Source organism: Zalophus californianus, chromosome 8 (assembly GCF_009762305.2).
Source record: "Zalophus californianus isolate mZalCal1 chromosome 8, mZalCal1.pri.v2, whole genome shotgun sequence".
Taxonomy (NCBI): domain Eukaryota; kingdom Metazoa; phylum Chordata; class Mammalia; order Carnivora; family Otariidae; genus Zalophus; species Zalophus californianus.
Genome location: NC_045602.1, coordinates 23102438 through 23119633, shown reverse-complemented (window position 1 = coordinate 23119633; position 17196 = coordinate 23102438). Strand labels below are relative to the sequence as shown.

The following is a 17196-nucleotide window of genomic DNA, read 5'->3' as shown; positions in this document are numbered from 1 at the left end:
GAGGACCAGTTCAGTTGTTTCTCCCACTTGGTAACATCAAATTCTCCAATGACCAAGACCAAACAGGCCCAGCTTTATCTGTGTTTTTAAGAAAGAGTATACAAAAAGTAAAACAAGAGTGAATAACCCTAACAAAGTGGAAATAATAAGGATCAGTCACCAAAACACATAATATCCACAAACAAATATTCTGAAGGGTTTCCTTAGTGTACAAATACAAAATTCTAAAATTTTAGAATAATTACATGCTCCATAATCTGCTTTTTTCCAAAGAATCATATATGATATTATAGTTAATGAAAACTTCAAAGCTTTCAAAATAATTTTCCTTGGCTTTAACACACATATTGGATCGGTCACGTTAAACTCCAACAAAGTTAGGAAAAAAGCACTAGGTCAGAGGAGGAAATGAAAACATGGAAGTGTTATCACCATTTGGTCATAAACTCCTCTTCTCAGAGAAACATGGCTATAAAAATCTGTTCCAGGATGAACACTTGGCACAAAACAATCCAATCTTACATCATCCTTTTTAAAGGCTGAGGTGGAGTAGGGAGGGGAGGGATTAAAAAGTAGGAGGGGAAAGTTCTTTGTATGTAGGAAAAAAAAGAAAAAAAAGGCTGTCAGTAAAATAAGTTTTCCACTGATGCATAACTTCTTCAAAGTAATGGTTTGGTTTAGCTGAAATCTGGCAAGGTAACAGATTTTCGTCTTTTTCAAGAATGGCCTCTATTTTGGTGAAGCTGTCTATAAAAGATAATGTTCACAGACAGGATGTTCGTTCCCTGTTATGGTCCTATTTACAATATTATGTTAACTCATCATTTGTTTTGTTTTAAACTAAAGGCTTCTCCATTCATTAAAGTCATTAGTGAAAGACAGCGTGTCTGAATTTTAATAAGTACAGAAAAACTCCAATATAATTATGAGCCTTATATTATGGGAATCAAAATCAGACATACCAGGATCAAATTATATGCTCTTTAATAAAACTTCACATAGTAAAATCTTACAACATCACTGATGTTAGACCTTGCCTCCAACAACAGTATAAGGGGTTCCACTTTATATATGAATTTTATACATTAAGAGCCTTAGTCATTACCTACTCACACCAAACACTTGTAATCAAGAACCATGCCATTACTTTCGGTACTAAATAGTTACCCTTTGAAACCATTTTGTGGACATAACCATATACTTTTTTAAGAAGAAAATGAGGCAAGATGACTTTTTTTTATAATCCAACTGTCATATCCCCCATCCACACCCACACTCTGCTGTGAAAACGAAGATGTTATATGAATGTAATAGACCGATTCAGAGATCACCATGTAGCTAGAAACATACTTGTCTGAGAAAAGAGTGGAAGATCTGAGAGCTAGGAGCCCTAGAAAAAGAAGTGCTGTGAACCAAAAGAGCTTCATGCAGGTCAAGCCCAAGCACAACAACAGAGCTCCAAAGTCTTGGTTTCAATACCCTGGAGCCTTGTTCCTTCTGGAGTTCCTCTGTCCTCACCGTGAGCTAAACTAAGAAACCCAGGTGTTTGTGTTGGGCAGAGAGGAGCGAGAATGGCAGGGCTCTGGGTGGATCTGTCATTCCACTAGGAGACACAACAATAAGGTTAAAAACTGCTTCTGAACATAGTAATTATGTTAGCTATTTGGGGAGCAAGAAATAAGTTAAAATGTGCTTTTATTTAAACAAATAATACACAACAGAATATGTGGAAAAATGGTCATTTATTAAACATATCCCTTACTACTAATGTTCCCAATCTCCTGGCTTCAGGGCACTGTGGGGCCTTACATCGATATAAAAGGTTTACTAATTTATTGGATACCAAGCACCTTAAGACCAAATAAATGTCAAATGTGTAATATATCACACATATAAAGACAGATTTATGAATGTGTGTATACATGTATGCATACACACACCTACAGCACATACAAGCATATACATGTATCCATTTCTCAAGTATGTACACACACTGAAGTCATTAATAAAATGCAGTTCATTTAAAAGGCATTCAATTCATCATTTATTGACATGAAATACTAAAAAGTATTACTTTTTATCTATACAGATCTGTGAAACGTTTTTCAATTTATTTTTTAACCACAGTAGAATTTACTCTTTGCAAGGCACAGCTCTCTGAGTTTTGACAAATGTGCAGAGTGTATATCCACCACCACAATCATGATATAGAACGAACAATTCCATCATCCTAAAACAATCCTAAAAAATCTCCCTGTGCAGCCCTCCTTCCAGCCTCATGTAAAAGGTGTTTTTGTTTTTGTTTTTGTTGTTTTATTTATTTATTTATTTATTTTGGGAAAGAGCATGAGTGCATGGGGTGGGAGGGACAGAGGGAGAGGGAGACTCCCAAGCAGCCTCCACGCCCAGCGCGTATCCCATTGTGGTGACCTGAGCCAAAACCAAGAGTCAGAAGCTCAACCGACTAAGCCATCTAGGCGCCCCCTCATGGAAAAGGTTTTGACTAAAAACTGGTCCTCACACTTGAAAGAGATGGGAATAACTGCCACTAAGTATTGAAGACCATCTCTCTCATAATTTTATGAGACATTTTTTACACATCAGTCTCTACTTTCACCTAGGGTTTGACAGAAAGGATTAAAGAGGAAGGGAGCTGAAATAACAGGACAGGAAGAAATAAAGACTTGGAAGAATTCAGACTTCAAGACAGTATGAAGGAAAAAATGGTACAACTTGATGAAAGACTACAATAGGTAGTATTAAAATATATATACATTAAAATATATATTAATATACATATATATGTATATATGCACCTGGGAGATACAGGAAAAAAACGTTCAGTGGGATAAAGCTGGTAAGTGATCATTTGTGAATAAAAGTAATGAACTTTTTTTTTTTAAAGAATGATGAGATCTGATTTGTTTAGAAAGCCCACTCTACCTGCAGTTTGGCAACTAGCTAGGAGTGGGGAAAGAGTGGGCATAGAAGACCAGTTAGAAGAATATTTCAATAGTCCAGCTAAGAGACGACAGTAGCTCAGATAAGTTATCTCAAAGGGGGAGGTTTACTAAAAAACACGAGAAGTAAGAAGAACAGGAAAAAGCAGTGGAATATTATGGAATGTCATTCAAAGAACATCTATAATCACAGTCAATTCTTGTGGAAAACTAGAACAATCAAGACACAATGCAGCAGATCTCACAATATGGCCTGTGTCCTCCTGCTATAAAATACCAAAATATGTTGGATAAAAATTGTTAAACAAAGATAAATACACTTCTAAAAAAACTGAGGAGGATCCCCAGAAGTACCTATCCCTGGTTCCATCATCGGTGGTTCAGGAGTCTGGGATACATGGTAGGTAGGCAGCTATGAGTGCGCTGAGCCCTGAGGTTTCTCAGACAGGACACCAACATGCAGTTTTCTCTCCTGTCTTGAAAAGAGGCACTAAGAGGGTTTCAGCAAGGAAGTGACACAGATTGAGCTCTGCTTTCAAAAGATTAATGTGGCAAACAGTAAAATGCACAGGCTTGAAACGGGGCTGGGGAAAGGGTGAACAGATGAACATGAGATATGATGGAGGCAAAATCAACCAGCAGTTGTGCATATACAGGCAACCATGGTGAGGGGAAGGTTAAAAACAGGATGCCTAGGTATCACGGCTGTGGGCGTGAGGCTAGTCAAGCCATTAATGAAGATAAAGAACACAGGGGAAAGAGTAGATTTTGGAGGAGGGGAAATGGGTAGTGTTGGACCATAATTTACTCCTTAAGTATGAAATCTGAAGCCTCAGAGATTATTCTAGCATGAGAGGTATAGAAGGCATTAAAAATGCAGAACTGAAATCTAGAACAAGGATCCTCAAATGAGGTTTGTGAATTGGCTTCAGGGGCAGGTGTGTTACTCTCAAAACTGTATTTAAACTTCCTGTGTCTGTAGATTGTTCTGGGCTAAAGTCCATGGCTCTCATCAGATTTTCAAAGAGGTCTGTGTCAATCTGCTCTTCCTTTAAAACACAGTGTGTCAACTTCAGATACTTACAATCTTTTGTTTGTTCTGCAACTTCAGATGATGTGTCTAGGTGTCAATTTCTTTTTACTTAGCCTGTTTGAGATTCACTGTATTTCCTCTATCTGAGGATTCGTATCTTCCATCAGTTCTGGAACATTCTAAGCCATTTTCTCTTCCACTTTCTAATTTCTCTGTTCCTACCTCTAACACAGCCTAATGTTTTTGTTAATTACCACTCTACATCTCAGATCTTCCACTGAGGAATATTTTCCTACTTGTGAATAAATACAAATGAACACTGCATTAAACAGCACAGAGTTTTGCTGTTGAAATGTAGTGTAAAATTGAAAATCATAAACTTCTCATCTTCATTACAGAAAAAAACACTGTACAAAATCCTTGAGCAGAAAGGCGCTAGGCTGATTTTTTAAATGAAGACACGTTATATCTTATAGTGTAAAGCTAATCATTATGCTGTGGACCAGAGAACAGCGCTTAAGAGAAACAAGGCACAGAACTGCTCACAGACATAAAATAAATCCAAGACAAAGCTTCAGGGGCGAACAAGTTTAAGAAACATGTACCCATGAGATCTGAGTTATCACAGACTTATTGTATACATCTTCTTGCAAACTGTATATTTTTCTGCCTAAAAAGAAAGCTAGATAAAAACATTGATACACCACCAACTCAGGCAGCTGGGGAGGTGGGAGTTCTACACCAGAATGTTTCCAAAAATATGCTATTTGGGGGCTGATTGATTTTCTCCCCCCAACTAAATTCCGTTCTGGTTCTTTTTGGTAATGTTTCAAAGTGCAGGCTGAGCTCTTGATCTTTTGGGAGGCACAGGCAAGACAAAAGGCCAAACTCACTAATGAAAACTTGCTGAACTTACTTTTCAGAATTCCATTCGAAGTCACGAAAAACCCTTTTGGCCCTGCTCCCAGACTAGTAAAACGAACATCTCAAATCCCTAGAGGCTAAGATAGCTCGTTCCACTAAAACCAAATACACATCTTCTCCTGACAGCTGGTTGTCTTAGCATACTCAGGACTATATATTTATCAAAGGGAAAAAAAAAACTCTAGGAGCACAATATTTATTACAGGATTATCTCAGTGACTCAAGTAAACATGAGTAAGGCTAAATTAAACCATGTTTACTATGATGTTCTATTACTTAAATCCTGACACAAAATCACCCCAAGAGATCTGGGGTCTTATTTCTTGAGACCACTGATGTAGGTTAAAAATGGGGGGGGGCGGGGGGCAAAGAATTATCTTTTCTTTAAAATCTGTGTTTAGTTATACAATTTTTCTAATTATTCTAAAAATCTTCTGAGCATCTAAAACAAAAATTTTCTATTCCGTTAAGATGTTGAATTCAGTACTAAATTTAAATAAAATCACAAAATACTGAATTTGCTCATTGCTATATATCCAAATTTAATATCCATAATTTCATTAAATCTCACCCATAATTCTAAGTAGTATTATTTTAATTTTCAGCTCCTCCCAACCCTTTCCCTAGGCCCTTTAGACAAGTTTCAGTTTATGCCAGCCTTTTTGGATTACAGGCTATCGAAATGTTCCAAGTGACCATGTCTGTGGCCAGGTGGGGTAAAGGCAGGGAAAAGAGGGCTGGAGAGGCTACAACAGGAGATGATAGGTCACATAAGATCAAAAGCATATTTACCACCTTCTGGATTCAGCTGATAAGCCACTCCTAGGAAATAAAGCTCCACCTCTAGGAAACATGACCAGGGGCCCATAAGGGAAATAAGCCTGCTGGCTGGGCCACAAGACACATGCACTTTGGAGACCACTTGCCTCTGTAGCACAGGGATCAACAGGTTCAAAACCTTCTGATCTGCCAGGGAGTCCAGTCAGTGGGAGCTGCAGCTGAGCTCAGGCAGGGCCCGAGGGCAGGGCCAGCTTGGCGGAACATGGGCTGTGGCTCACTAGCCCTCAAATGATGGAAACACAGGTCCACCCTTAAGGAGTGTATAATCCAGGGAAACAGTATGACAAAAGAGGCACGAACACAGATGGGAAAAGCACAGGCTTACTGGGCAGGCAGGTGGTGGTGGTCAGGAAAGGTTCCAGAGGGGAGGTGGGAACTGAGAAGATCTGTGAGGACAGACAGAAGTTTGACAGATTCTACAGGAATGGGAAATAAAATTCAATATTCTCGTAGAAGCAGCAGCCCAAGCAAAGGTATGGAAGTGAAAAAAATACAAGGTGTATTCACAGGAAATCCCAGAAAACTAGCTTGGCTGAACAATAGGATACACACAGAACCTAGATCGGGGTAGAAAGGTCAGCTGGGACGACAACAGAAAAAGCTCTGGATGTCACACTGAGAGATGTGTACTGAATTCAGTTGGTGACAGGGGGGCACCGATGGTGCTGAGCAGGGAAAGAACATTATATGACCTGAACTTCCTTCAGGAAGACAGTGACAGCTCCGTGCTGGATAAACTAACATAGGAAGAAAAGTTAAAAGGCCATCAGGAGACATAGCAACTGAAGGACTAAACTAGGAAATGACAGTAGGAATGACCAGAAGGACAGATATAATGGAGGGAGGATTTCTAGTACAAAACGGGGGTTGGCTAACACCATTTGGATGCAGCACCTGGACGCCTAAGAAACTGGGAGTGTCCTGAATAGAAACAGGGCTGTGAGGAAGAAACCTTGATTTACTGGAGGAATGAGGAGTTTGGTTGCAGACACTTCCAATCTCAGGTGTCAACTGAACACATGGACAGACAGGTCTATCAAGCAGCTAGAAAAGTAGATCTACAAGCAGGGAGAAAAGCTGAGGTTAGAGATGGGGATTTAGGGGGGCATCCACAAAGAGGTAGGGTTCTGGGGATGAAATCACGGGAAACATAATTTAGCATAATTTAATGGGTTGAAAAAGGAAGAAGAGTCAGCGGAGGAGACTGGGAAGGGTCTAAGAACTCCAGGTCATAGAGGAAAAGAGATGTATTCTAGAACATGTTAGGAATACTACCTCGAGGACCAGATGGGATGGTCAAGTGAAAGCACTTTAAACATTTGAGAGGACTAAACAAATACATTTTTATGATTTTCACAGTAGCACATGTTTAATCTCCAGAAAAGCCACATTGTGCTAGAAGAGCCAGGCTTCCCAAAATCTTCCACAGAATCCCCTCCCCACCAAGTCAAATGGAAACATGATCTCGTCCCACCCTGTACTTTCACAGTACTTACAAAGTCGAATTTTGGTATCTGTACAACTCAAGAAGCACTACCTGAGCATCGTCCGCATGCCGACACTGCAGGGGGTGCTTTCCTCTGTGTCCCCCTTGGAGGAAATGAAATGGAAAGGGAGGATTTACCCACCTTTGCAGAGGATGCCATGAGTGAGGCTTCCAAAGGCTAAGTATATTGAGCCAAGACTGCCAGATAGTGAGTAGAGGAACCAGGGGCCTCTGATGCCAAGTCTTACCGTGACATTTCTACTAAAACACGAGCTGGGACTTGCCCTATCTGTTCTTATTTCCCTTACAATCAAGCAAACTAATAAGGGCACAGCCATATCTCATTTATCTTGATATCCTCTGAAGCACCCAGCCAAGGGCCTGACACTTGGTCAATTCTTGTGCTTTCGTTGCCTGAAAGTACTTGAGGGCACACGGGCCTCCCCAATAGTGAGCGTCTGTGGGCTGCTAAGCGCTGAGGACTTATTTCTAAGGCGGACTGTAACTTAACAACAAAAAGTTCTAAAAACAAATTCTGTACTTGTGAAAGATGCCACCTGGTCTGCCTCAGGGGCTGAAATCCTCTTTTTATGCACCGAGTGGGAACAGCACAGGGAGTGACAAGCTGGCTTTCTTCAAACCACTCCCACCAACGGGCTCAAGCCAAGAAGCAGGCCCACACCTTTCGGGAAAGAGAAGTGCCCGTTTCACCTCTGGTGTCACTGCTGGCACTGCCAACAGTCTGAGAAGGAGGGAAAGGGAGAGCAGGTTTGGTGCCAGGTCTGATGATGTAACCTTGCAAGGCCAGCTTGTCTGCCAGGAAAAAAAAGGCAACTGGCTTAGAAATTAGGGTTGTTTTTTTTTTTTCCCCCTCTCTTAATATTCAACCGAAGTCTATTTTGCATAACTGACCACTAGCTGGTTCTGTTTTGTTTAATGAACTGTACTTAAGTGTCTCATTTACCTGACTGGTTTGGGTTCCTTGGAAAACAAATGTATAGAGAGCCTGAAGTAAGTGTATTTCATAAATGTCCTGTGTGCAAGAAGAACGTGCAGTTCTCAGAAGCTTTACTTTGCAAGCCATACACATGCACAGTGGGAGACAAGGAATAATATACATCTAAACACCATAAAGGCACACAGTCAGGCTCCAGTGTCGCCAGAAACACCAGAAACTCTTCCAGGATCCTGGGCAAAAAGACAGACTTCTGAAGTGGGATTACATTTTAGAGCTTCATTCATTATAATACACTTGGGAGTTTTCAACCCCATGTCTCTGACAGATGTTCCCTTTTGTGGGGATTGTCTAATTTGAGGACATTTGGTAACCATGTCCCTAGAAATCTTTAGGGTACAGCAAATTGATCCCTCTTCCCACATGTGAAGACAAGACCCAAAGTAGCCTCTTCCTAGTTCTAGGACTAGTTAGTGTAAGCATAATATTCCTGCCCACTGCATGGACAAGATGGGGCAGAGGGACATTGGCCAGACTGAAATGAGGTATCTCCCAGGCTCAAGATACCTTTCCATGCCCATGGAGAGCAGAGAGAGAGAGAATGCAAGTCTTTTCTTGCCAATTTTCACCTAATGTGGATCAGGCCATTGATTTACATTATCACTGACCCACACTGATCAGGCCCAGACCCCTGCATGTCAAATGCACTGCATGGGGCTTGGAACTTCCTAGAAAGAGCCATAGCAAAAGCCAAAAAGAGTACAAGCCTCAGCTTAGGGCAAGCATCTGGCACTGGCTTTGGGCAGGGCCACATGGGATGCTTTCCCCATGACTCCTGAGAGCATTCTCCAAGTCTGAGTCTATAATCAATGCTTGGATGGCTCCAAGTTGACAGGATAGTATGAAACAGAGAAAACAAATGAGACCTTAACACAATATCAAAGACCAGTACCAACCTCTCCTCATTCAGTTCTTAAAATCTATCCTATAACCTTGCCCTTACTGAAATGACATTACCTCCGTTCTATACACTGAACTCTGCATGAGTTAACCAAAGATATTAATAACTTTAGTAACTATGTAAGCCCTTAGAAAGTCTTACCACAAATCTGGCCACTTTCCATTTTAACCTTTTTTCTGAAACCTCATTTTTAAAACTTCTACTCAAGGATATAAGAACTTTTGGCAGTTTTCATTGGTATTACAAAGGCAGTTCTACTAGGCGAATCTGTATCAACCAGGAAAAATGTAAGACCCCTCCGTGCAGTGTTTTCCAGTTTTCTTGTAAGAATTATTTATTGATCCGTAATACTGCCAACCAGGCTCCTAGTCCCCCTGCACTGCACTTCTGCAAGACATTAACAAAATGAAAAGACTTGTTCCTGCCCTGGAGTAGCTTGCAATTTAGTAAAAGATGGGAAAACAAATACGCATCACTAACTAAATCTGTGATGAGCAGATTCTAATTGACACAAATTCAGTATTAAGAGTTCAGGGGATGGCTAGAGAAGGCAGCCCAAGGGTGCTCAGGAGAAATGGTCGAGACAGGACTTGGAAAGGTCTATTTCAACAGGAAAAGGGTGTTAGAGAAGGCACTACACACAGAGGTAACAGCTTTAGCAAAGGCACAGGGGCAAGCGCACACAGGTAAATTAAGAGACGTTCAGGTGATGGAATCTGGCTAAACGACAGACTACTGGAGGGAAAAGCATAAGAAACTGACCTGGAAAAGTAAGAGGCAGCCAGTTCTTAACATGAAAAAAGAGGGAGGACAGGTAGAAAGCTAGATTTTAGAGGAAATAACTTTTCAAATATAGCCTTCACTGATAATTTGTCACATCATATCTCAGAGTTTTAGAGGGAGAAATATTTTAATAGCAAGTTTATTTGCAAACCAGGTGTAGTAACTTCAAAGAAAAATAATGTGGGTGCTGAGAAAATCATTCTTCCGGGCTGGCAAATTCCTGTTTACAGCTTAACTAATATATTCTTATTACCTACATCTTGCGATGGTTTCATTGAGATCCCTCTTTTCTCATCACCAACATACCTTCTTAATTTATCACGTATGTACAGAGTGACTACTTAGAACTAGTATCTGCTCACTTATTTACCCACCCTCTCCTTTTCTGCCCCAACTTGTCCTAACCACTCACTCTCTCATGCGTTCTTCTCCCATGAGCGCTATCAATAACGACAACCTTAATAGCTCCCACTTGCTATAGTGCCAGGCACGGCAATTAATGCCGTAAGAACAGTGTTTAATGTAATCCTCAAAATTCCACTCTAAAGTAGGCATTACTAGCCCCATTTTGAAGCAAGTTCAAAGACGTTAAAGATTTTACCAACTGGTAAGTGGCAGGACCCAGGTTTAAACCAGATATGCTCGACCCGAGAGCCCTGGCCTATTTATTACTGGTTCCTCATACTGCCTCCAACACTCTTTGGCGTCTTTACCCATATGGGTTAGTACTTTCAATTAAAAATTAAAACATTCAGTGAACGGTGTGCTACTGTAAAATCCTGTCCTCGGTGCTCTCAGCAGTATACAAATAAATGAGAGAATGCCTGTCGATTACTGATGCTCCTCGTCACCCCTACGTGACAATGAACACCTATGTCTTCTATCAGTCTGGAAGATGGTGTGTCCATGATTCACGAAGTTGAACAACCAGGGCCAGAGGGAGTAAAAATGACTCCGGATATGAATGCTGGATGGTGACCATACCTCACAGACAGAAATCAGCCAACCCTGACTGACTGACAGAGATTTTTAATCATACATTTCAAATCAGAATCTGTAAAAACTCGGTCGATGGAAAATCTGTCCTGTCAGAAGTTCCCAACCAAATCTGCTTACAATCTATTTCCAATGAGCCTCAGCTTCCTTTGAAGTAGAATAAGCTTCTGAAGCATTTCAGTTAACAATAAGCACATTGTGACGCTAGCCCTCGTAAAATTCATTACCAACGAGTAAAGTTACTTGGTAAAACACAAATGTGGTATATCAAACTACTTGTACCCTAGAGCCTGGAAGTTGTGTAAAATTATATAGCGCTATTCAGACACAGAAGAGAAATTCAAATGTGTCATCTTTTTAAGCTACCTGCTTTTAAGATCACCGTTACTAACTTCTGAATAAGTTTTTGCTAATATTTTCAGGAGGCCAGTTACATTTGTACAAATAACTATAATACTTACAAAAATATAAGAAATTGGATAGGACGCTGTTGAGCAGTCCTCTTTAGGCTATAACCATATGTACCCAGGGAACATTTGGAAGGAGTTGCAATTTCGTATTCTGCCTGCCTACTCATCTCTCTCTACAAAGGTACAGTATTCATATCACAAGTTGCACAACTAAAACTCATCCAGAGACTGCAGTGGCAAATACTAACTGCATTTACTCTGCAATCTAAACTCCTGACATAACTCATTTTTAAAAAAATTAAAGTCAGTAAGGAGAAATCACCTTAAGAGTTCAAGAGTGGCAAAAGAATTATCAAGACATGTTTGGCTAACAAGGAGAAACATCAGGCTACATAAAATGAATGATGTTGATACTTACTGTTCAATTCGGGGTGACAAGTACAGCTTGGGATACACCTGAGTGGCTTCGGTGTCCTCAAAACTGACAGAAAGGAGGGCCACATCTTCTCCAGGGTCTTCATTTACATCCTTAAGCAGGGAGTGAAAAACACAACATCATCAGTCCCTGCTCCCATATAATCTTCCCGGTGCTGAACTCACAGCCCACTAGCCTTGAGGCTAAGAGCGTTTCCAGTCCCTGGATTTGAATTCAGCAGCTCTGCGCATCCTTTGTCACATGCCAATCACTCCCCTAGAGTGATGGCTTTCAAACTTTCTGACCAGAGCCGACCACGGTGAGGCTAAGACTCCCACCTATCTCATGGGTCCCCCCCATTCCAAGAGGGGAAAAGTGAATCTGGCGACAACCAAGAATTAGTCAATAGCATAGTTAACAAACTGCAGTAAACATGTTGCTAATTACATATGTAATGTCTTATAATTTTTATAATGTATATATAAATGGCTTATAATTTTCTTTTTATAGGAAGAATAGGAGTTATGAACATGGTTTATATCATAAGACAACAAAGTCTTAAAATACCCAGTAATTTTATTATATATACCTTGATAGGATGTTGTAAGTTACTTAAATAGCAAAAATTCCCAAGAAACATATCGCTACGAACTGTGCCACCATACAAGCAAATGGCAGGGGGTTACGTACACATCGACTTTGCCAAACAACTGCACATGATTCATATATGAACCACAAGACGTACATATCTTAAAAGCCTGGTTATAAGAATATTATAGGACAAAAACACGGTGGATCCAAATACGTACAAAAAAAAAAAACATCGAGAGGTTAACAACCCATAATAAACTAAATTGGTAATGACAAAGCTAAACTTCCTGTAATTTATCATTTAAAAGCAAGAATAGTGATAATCAAATGTCATAACCAACTCAGGCCAACACTGATTAAGTGTCCTGAGTCAAAACTGGGATTTATAGGTTCATGATTATTGCCAAGCACTGAATGTTTGCCAGACTTCTGAATAAAATACTGAATTAGCATAAATTCTAGTAGCATGATGGTTTTACTTTGTGAATACCAGATTTTAGTAACCCTTAATCATTTTACTTGTGGTTGGTAGTGGCTCTAAGTCAGATATAAATTTTTTGAAAACTTAATAGGACTGCACATCTTTCACCCATAAGGACTGGTAAGAACTGGCCTATATTTCTGGACTGATTCACAGGTCCTCTGGAGGGCCCACTTGCCATCCTAGGAGGGTCCCAATCTAGACTGTAAGAATCACTGCCCATGAGCACTGAGATCCTCAGATACAAGGTCCTTGCTTCTGTCTAAAGCTAACCTCACCCCTTCCTTTCCTGTATCGCGGGAAGCTGGTCATCACACTCGTCCAGCTCAGCTCTGACTTCATCCTCCCTCTGCCTCCTATTGTGCCTACAGGATGCACGTGTGGCAAGTATACAAAGGGGCAAGAACCAGAAGTCTCTCCCATCTTAAAAAATAAAAACTTTAAAGGGGCATCTGGGTGGCTCCGTTGGTGGCTCAGTTGGTTAAGCGTCTGTCTTTGGCTCAGGTCATGATCCCAGGGTCATGGAATCAAGTCCCACTTCAGGCTTCCTGCTCAGTGGGGGGTATGCTTCCTCTCCCTCCACCTCTGCCACTCCCCCTGCTCATGTGCATGCGCTCTCTCTCTCATAAATAAATAAAATCTTTAAAACATAAAAAATAAAAGAAAAATTCTAAAAAGAAAGAAAAGAATAATGCCAGTCTCTACACAGCATTCTCTCCCATCTCTCTCCTCTCCTTCACAGACTGCTTAAAAAAGCTGTCTGCACTTCCAGTCTCTACTCCCTTCCCTCCTATTATCCCTTAGCACAGGAGATGGCCTCTGACCCCACTAGGCCATCGGGATTGCCCTCACCAAGGCATCCACAAAACACAGCAAATGCCTCTCTGGGCTTATCTTTCTTGATCTCTGAACAGTATTTGACATGGATGATCTCTTTCCTCCGGAAATACTCTGTTTCTTGCTCCTAGGAAACTACACTCTCCTGATCTTCTGTCTCTCGGACCACTTCCCTCCTCCCTTTTCATGCTTCGTGTTTTTTATCCTTTTACTTCTCAATTATTTTTTGGTTTTACATGACAAAATTCAGGCTTGTTGTAACAAGTCAAGCCGTACAGAAGCTTGTAAGAAAAAGCTCTTCTGCCCTCCACTTTTAAAGGTAACCAGTATTAAACTGTGTATGGAGCCTCAAACAGCTTTCTCTATGCTCATAAGCACATATACACATACACACACTTGCATATAAATAGCTCTTTAACCTTCTGTTTTGTTTTCCTTAATGGAATTGTATTATACATATCAATCTACCAACTGCTTCCTAAATAGCCACATAATATTCCATGGCATGGATTTTTTTTTTTTAACCATTCCCCTAGCAACAGACATTCAGGTTGTTTGTAGTTCTCAGCCATTTGATAGTATTACACTAAATATGCTCATATAAAGGATATATATGTATCCTTTACTAGTGGGACTTATATTTCCAAATTGGTAACTAAAACTGAGCTTGTCAGATCAAAGGTTATGAACACTTTACCTTTTAATAGTTGGAGATTATTTTTCTAAAATTTTATAGCACTTTACATTTGGACTCCTGAATCTGCATCAGTAGGAGAGAGCACCTGTTTCTGCTCATCCTGAATAACCTGGTAACACTAGCTGTGGTCATTCTGCAGTTTAATGTTGGCAGTCTGACTGCTGGAAAATGGTGCCTCAGTTGAGATTCAATGACTAAAGCTGAGCAACTTTTTACTTGCTTACTGATCATCTGTTCTGTCACTTCTCTGATCAAATCCTTTGCCCTAAAGACTCTTGGACTTTTCTTGTTGTTGTTGTTGTTTACTGGGCTTATTAACCCCGGTCTATCACATGTGTTATAAATATCTTCTCTCAGTCCAGCTTTTGGCTTTTTACTTTGTTTGGGGACTCTTCTGACAGCACAGAAAATTTAGATTTCTATAAACTTAAATCTGGTCAATAACTCTGAGGTTATTTACTTCCCTAGCATTTCATCTAACATTTTATTTTTACATGTAGATTTGTAATGCCACTGGAATGTGTTTTAGATAGTATGATTTAGGAAGTATATAAGAGGAGGACCTTAGTACAGTGCCTGGAACACAGAAACCACTCCATGTTTGCTGAATGAGTACAACAGTAAACAAATTAATGCTAATTTCTAACCTTTATTCTCCACACCTAGTGCTTTTCAGGAACTGGCTTTATAAAAGTTGCTTCAGCAGTGGTATCTGGAAACAGTACTGACTCCTTGCTCCTGCCCCCCATAATACACCAATGTCCCTAGAACTAGTGGTTTCAAAAGGAGAATAAAGATTGGGAATCTGAGTTTAGTTATCATTTCTTGCTCCTTGACAGATGATTATTCAACATTGAATGCTCCTTTCTGTAAAATGAGGATGGAAATTTTAAAAATTACTTAGGTCTCAACAAATAGAAACTATGTAATTCTATAACACAACTCTAAAACTCATAAAATATCTAAAACTAAGGTTGAAGCTGAGTTTGAAAATATTCACATTCAGAGAGACAAATTCATTTGATGATCTAAGTATAGAAGTAGTCCTCTTTAGTGTTAGACTGGTCACCTTAACGTAAGATAATAAAAAAAGAACTAACATTGATTTTCAGACACCTTCCCCAGTGATTGAGTTTCCTTGTTAAAGGTCAAGGCTCTGACCACAAGTCACAAAACCTGGTTAAAAACAAAAACAAAAACAAAAACAAAAAAACACTGCAAAAAACGAAAGGCCACTGAAAACCTTTTTAATTAGCAGCTTCACTCCATATACCCATGGATAATTTATAATTATTTTCTTTTCCTACTTTTTAACTTCTCATTTCACTGCTATTTAAGCAAAGAACAGAAATGCTCACAGACAGTCCTCCAAACAAATGGAATGACCCTGGTTTATATAATCAACATTTATCATCTGGCATCCTGCAAAAAGTACATGAAACATTAGTCTGAATAGGAAAACAGTTGTTTCCAGGAGTTCCTTTTATGAACTACTTTTAATATAATTTACTTGCCTTGGTGTGACACATTGGTTTCCCCTGAATTGGTATTTGATTTCTAATGGATACCTAAGTTTGACTCTGAGTGCTTAAATAAGCCCAGAGAGTTCCAAAAATACAAATCTACACAGTACTGTTTCCAGTTTCTGCAACTCTAACAGGCTTGTACATGTGTTCCTTCCCATCTGGGAGAATTATAAAAGAAGCTCTTGTACTGTGGTTCTTAGAAGCTAACATTACAGATGATTATTGTAACCACTAATGGCAACATTTGGAAAGCAGGGGGAGGTTACAGCGTAGTAGGGGACACTTAAAAATGCACAAGTATACATTTTCAAGGCTTTCTATCTGTACCATCTAAAATTGCAGAGGCTAAAATGGGGGGAAAGATGTCAAATCTGCTGAAGCAAAAAAGAGTATTGCCTCCTACCTTTACAAAAGCGTTATCAGGCGCTGATATACACATGGCAAGGCAATAATGGCCATGATATTTTGCTGAGACTTAACAATGGATTTGGCTATAGAATAGAAAGGGGTTCCTATGGCTTATAGAGAATATTCACTAGGTGGTGAGTTCCTTGCAGGCTGGGAGCTTTTCCTGTTTGTTTTTGTATACCCAATGTCTGAAACAGCACATATATGGCAAACTAGTTGGAGGGAAAAAAAAAACTGATTAATGCTGGAAAGACTGTAAGAATGAGTAAATGATGGAGTTAAACAGAAAGTACTTTCAGTTAGGAAGATTCTCAATACCTATCTCATTTTTCCTTAAATCTATAACTACTTAAGATTTTGTTAAAGAAAACTCGTCTGAACCATATATAAGCAAAAGATGCACCTACTAGTAAGAGGTAACATTCTGTGTAGGTCACAATGACTTATTCATGTAACTATTCTCAATTGGGGCTCTTTACAAATATCAGAAGGGTGTAGAAAAAAACGATTAGCCTTGGAAACGAAAGTAAACACAAGCTCAATTTATCATTACGCTGGCTAATTCCAAGTGAGGCTAGCAGCCATTAAACAATATATGGTGAATGTCAATATAGGTACAAACTACCAGTTAACTATCGCTGATAGACATGAGCTGAACAATAAATATTACAAACGACAGGTCACTTAAGAAGACTGTAAAAAAGCCACTGTATTCCTCAATTCAAAAGGCTAAAAACAAGTCTATAACCATTACTAGCAAAACCAGTTTGTAGACAATAAGGACTATAAAGAAACCATTATATAGTATGTCAAAAATCAAGTAAGAACCATTCTGAGTTACACTTAAATGGTATCAAATTAGACCCAGGACTAATCATGATTCCAAGAGTGAC

At 39.6% G+C, this 17196-nt stretch overlaps 1 protein-coding gene across 1 annotated transcript in view; it reads right to left on the bottom strand.

The window, feature by feature from the left end:
* The window catches only part of BABAM2 (BRISC and BRCA1 A complex member 2), a 394365-nt gene that overhangs the window by 164551 nt on the left and 212618 nt on the right, over nucleotides 1-17196 (bottom strand). Inside the window, 1 exon segment of the mRNA XM_027624135.2 lies at nucleotides 11767-11876. Coding sequence (XP_027479936.2) covers nucleotides 11767-11876 — 110 coding nt within the window.